The 2,674-nt window shown below is 40.9% G+C and overlaps 2 protein-coding genes across 2 annotated transcripts in view; both read left to right on the top strand.

Moving 5' to 3' along the window:
• Positions 1-28, top strand: part of LOC106107787 (probable E3 ubiquitin-protein ligase HERC2) — an 11,972-nt gene extending 11,944 nt beyond the window's left edge. Inside the window, exon 23 of the mRNA XM_013288791.1 lies at positions 10-28. Coding sequence (XP_013144245.1) covers positions 10-28 — 19 coding nt within the window. The remainder of the gene's footprint in view (positions 1-9) is intronic.
• The window catches only part of LOC106107786 (E3 ubiquitin-protein ligase HERC2-like), a 3,690-nt gene continuing 1,022 nt past the window's right edge, over positions 7-2,674 (top strand). The window contains exons 1-5 of the mRNA XM_013288790.1: positions 7-336; positions 729-859; positions 1,100-1,263; positions 1,738-1,892; positions 2,372-2,484. Coding sequence (XP_013144244.1) covers positions 103-336; positions 729-859; positions 1,100-1,263; positions 1,738-1,892; positions 2,372-2,484 — 797 coding nt within the window. The 5' untranslated portion in view covers positions 7-102. The remainder of the gene's footprint in view (positions 337-728; positions 860-1,099; positions 1,264-1,737; positions 1,893-2,371; positions 2,485-2,674) is intronic.

Below are 2,674 nucleotides of genomic sequence, written 5' to 3'. Positions count from 1 at the left end.
CCAACTAAGCTCTAAGCTTGTGCTATGATATGGTATTCGAACCCTCGACCGCAAGATCGGTAGTCCGTACCCCAAACCATTAGGCTACTGGCTGTCAATGTGATGTTTAATGTCGACGATTGCATAGTGTATTTTTGCTTTTTGCATAATATTGTATGTGTAGGTGTCCTAATGGGCATCGCGATCCGCACGGGGTCTCCGCTGGCGCTGTCGCTGGCGGAGGGCGTGTGGCGGCAGCTGGCGGGGCAGCCGCTGCGCCCGCAGGACCTCGCGGAGGTCGACAAGGACTTCCTGCCCGCCCTACTCTGCATACGAGACATGACCCCCGCCAACAAGGTACATACGTAACGAATATGATCAACTAGTTTTAACCGCAACTACGACCGCGTGGAATTGAAAAATAATGAAGTAATCTATGTGTTCTTCCAGTTTGCTATGTCGGATGTCAGCAATCACAGTATACGTTTTAATAATCGTTTATTTTAATAAAACAGCCCTTCACTTGCGACACGCTATCAGCTTTATATTTCCTCGCTATGTAAGTAAGACGTGGATAAATTAGAATAAATCGTCATACGGGAAAGCAAAAAAGAAGCAAGGTACAAAGTCAAAGGTCATTGTCATTTGTGGTAATTGAAAGATTCACACATGTAATAAAATAAGGAAAGTAATTATAATTTAAAGCAGATAAACACACGGGTACATCTAGTAATAAATAAATACGATAGGAGCTGCAAAACTTGGAGCTGCCTTTCTCTATACCGTCTGCGGCGGGGCACGAGGTGCCGCTGTCGACGCGGCACAAGCGCGTCACACCGGACAACAAGGACGAGTATGTGCAGCTGGCTTTACATTACAGGTATGAATTAATCGCAGTATTAAAACTTCTTCCTGACTTTCCTCTACGTCTATGCCAAATTTCATCGATATTCGTTCAGCCGTTTAGGTTACAAACTCTAACAAACATCCATCCATCTAAACTTTTGCATTTATAATATTAGTAAGATTAATTTCGTTACTTATCTCCTTTGTAAATTTTTCTACTACAATGAACATGACAGATTGTTTTCATATAGTTTATAACCGTGTGTTCTTACAGACTGCACGAGTTCGACGAGCAGGTGGTGGCGGTGCGCGACGGCATGTCTCGTGTGATCCCCTCCCCGCTGCTGGCGCTCTTCACCGCCGCCGAGCTGGAGACGCTCGTGTGCGGCTCCCCAGACATACCCGTGCAGGCGCTCAGAGCCTCCGCCACATATAAAGGTACCATCAATGAGTTGTTTTCATTATTTTGTGAAATATTTTGTTGCAGATTTTATGGAATTAATAAAGAATTTTAAAATTGAAACTGTATCCGAGCCTCATACTCAACTCATCATAAAAGGATTTATTCATGTAAAAATTTTTAAAATTGATTTTATACTAGTTTTTTAATTCACTTATAATCATTAAACAAACAGTGGATTTATTTACTTATTTAAAAAAAAATGTAGATTTAGATTTTTTTAATTTAGCATTTGGCGGGGTCGCATATATTCTTTTGTGTGCATCATAACATAAATAAAGACAGCGGTCACTTGGAAGTTTTAGCGAATTCCAATACATATTTATCATTTGCCACCTTCTACTAGTAACACTAAAATATAAGCTGATCATTATAAAAACTTTTAACAATTGTGAATCTGGTAAACTAGATATATTTTTTGCTATTTCCTTAATTTGGTATATGTGTTGCAGGCATAGAGGCGAACGCGCCGCTGGTGCAGTGGTTCTGGGAGGTGATGGAGGAGCTGTCGGGCGGCGAGCGCGCGCTCTTCCTGCGCTTCGTGTGGGGCCGCACGCGGCTGCCGCGCGCGCCGCAGGACCCCAGACAGAGGGACTTCGTACTACAAGTACCTGCTACATTACATCATAAAACTTAAGCACGGTTCACACTTGCCCAATACAGTTGAACAGTACCACTCTATAACTAGACAGAGATGGCGGACAGTTATGCATGGAAATATGCAAACAAAAATGTTTAATACGGTCTTAGACACCTGTAATCGAATAATTCTGAACGTTATTATAACGTTAATTCCATGGTGCTTCTACTTCATAATCTTTTTGAAGTGATTTTATGGTTATCAACGTGCCCAAAATTTGTTGTGTGCCATTTATAGCACGCGTGCCTGTGGTTCGCTACCCCTCAACTAGACTGGCAATCAACTAACACAATGTGAACGGTAACTGGCACCAGTGAGTCCATCTATTACTGGCCGTCGCAACTGTCCAACTGTATTATTATAGCGTGAACCGGGCTTTATAATTTCATATTGAAAAGATTAATATTTAATGTTTTTTTTAATCTTTAATTTGTATTTTTGACCAGGTTTTAGACAAGTACCAGCCTCCTGACCACTTCTTGCCGGAGAGTTACACATGTTTCTTCCTTCTCAAGATGCCAAGATACTCTTGTAAGGCGGTTCTACGGGAGAAATTAAGGTATCAATTTATTTTTATTACTAAAGATGGACATATCCTATGCCTTTACAGAATGGAAGTTATTAAAAATGTATTAATCTTACTAATGTTATGAATGCGTGGATGTTTGTTAGAATTTGTAATCTAAACTGCTGATCGTTTCTCGATGAAATTTTGCGTAGACGTCAATTCTAGAAGAACACATAGGCTT

This window comes from Papilio polytes, unplaced genomic scaffold (genome assembly GCF_000836215.1).
Source record: "Papilio polytes unplaced genomic scaffold, Ppol_1.0 DF821845.1, whole genome shotgun sequence".
Lineage (NCBI taxonomy): Eukaryota > Metazoa > Arthropoda > Insecta > Lepidoptera > Papilionidae > Papilio > Papilio polytes.
The sequence above is the reverse complement of the archived record's forward strand: the minus strand, read 5'-3'. Positions and strand labels throughout refer to the sequence as shown.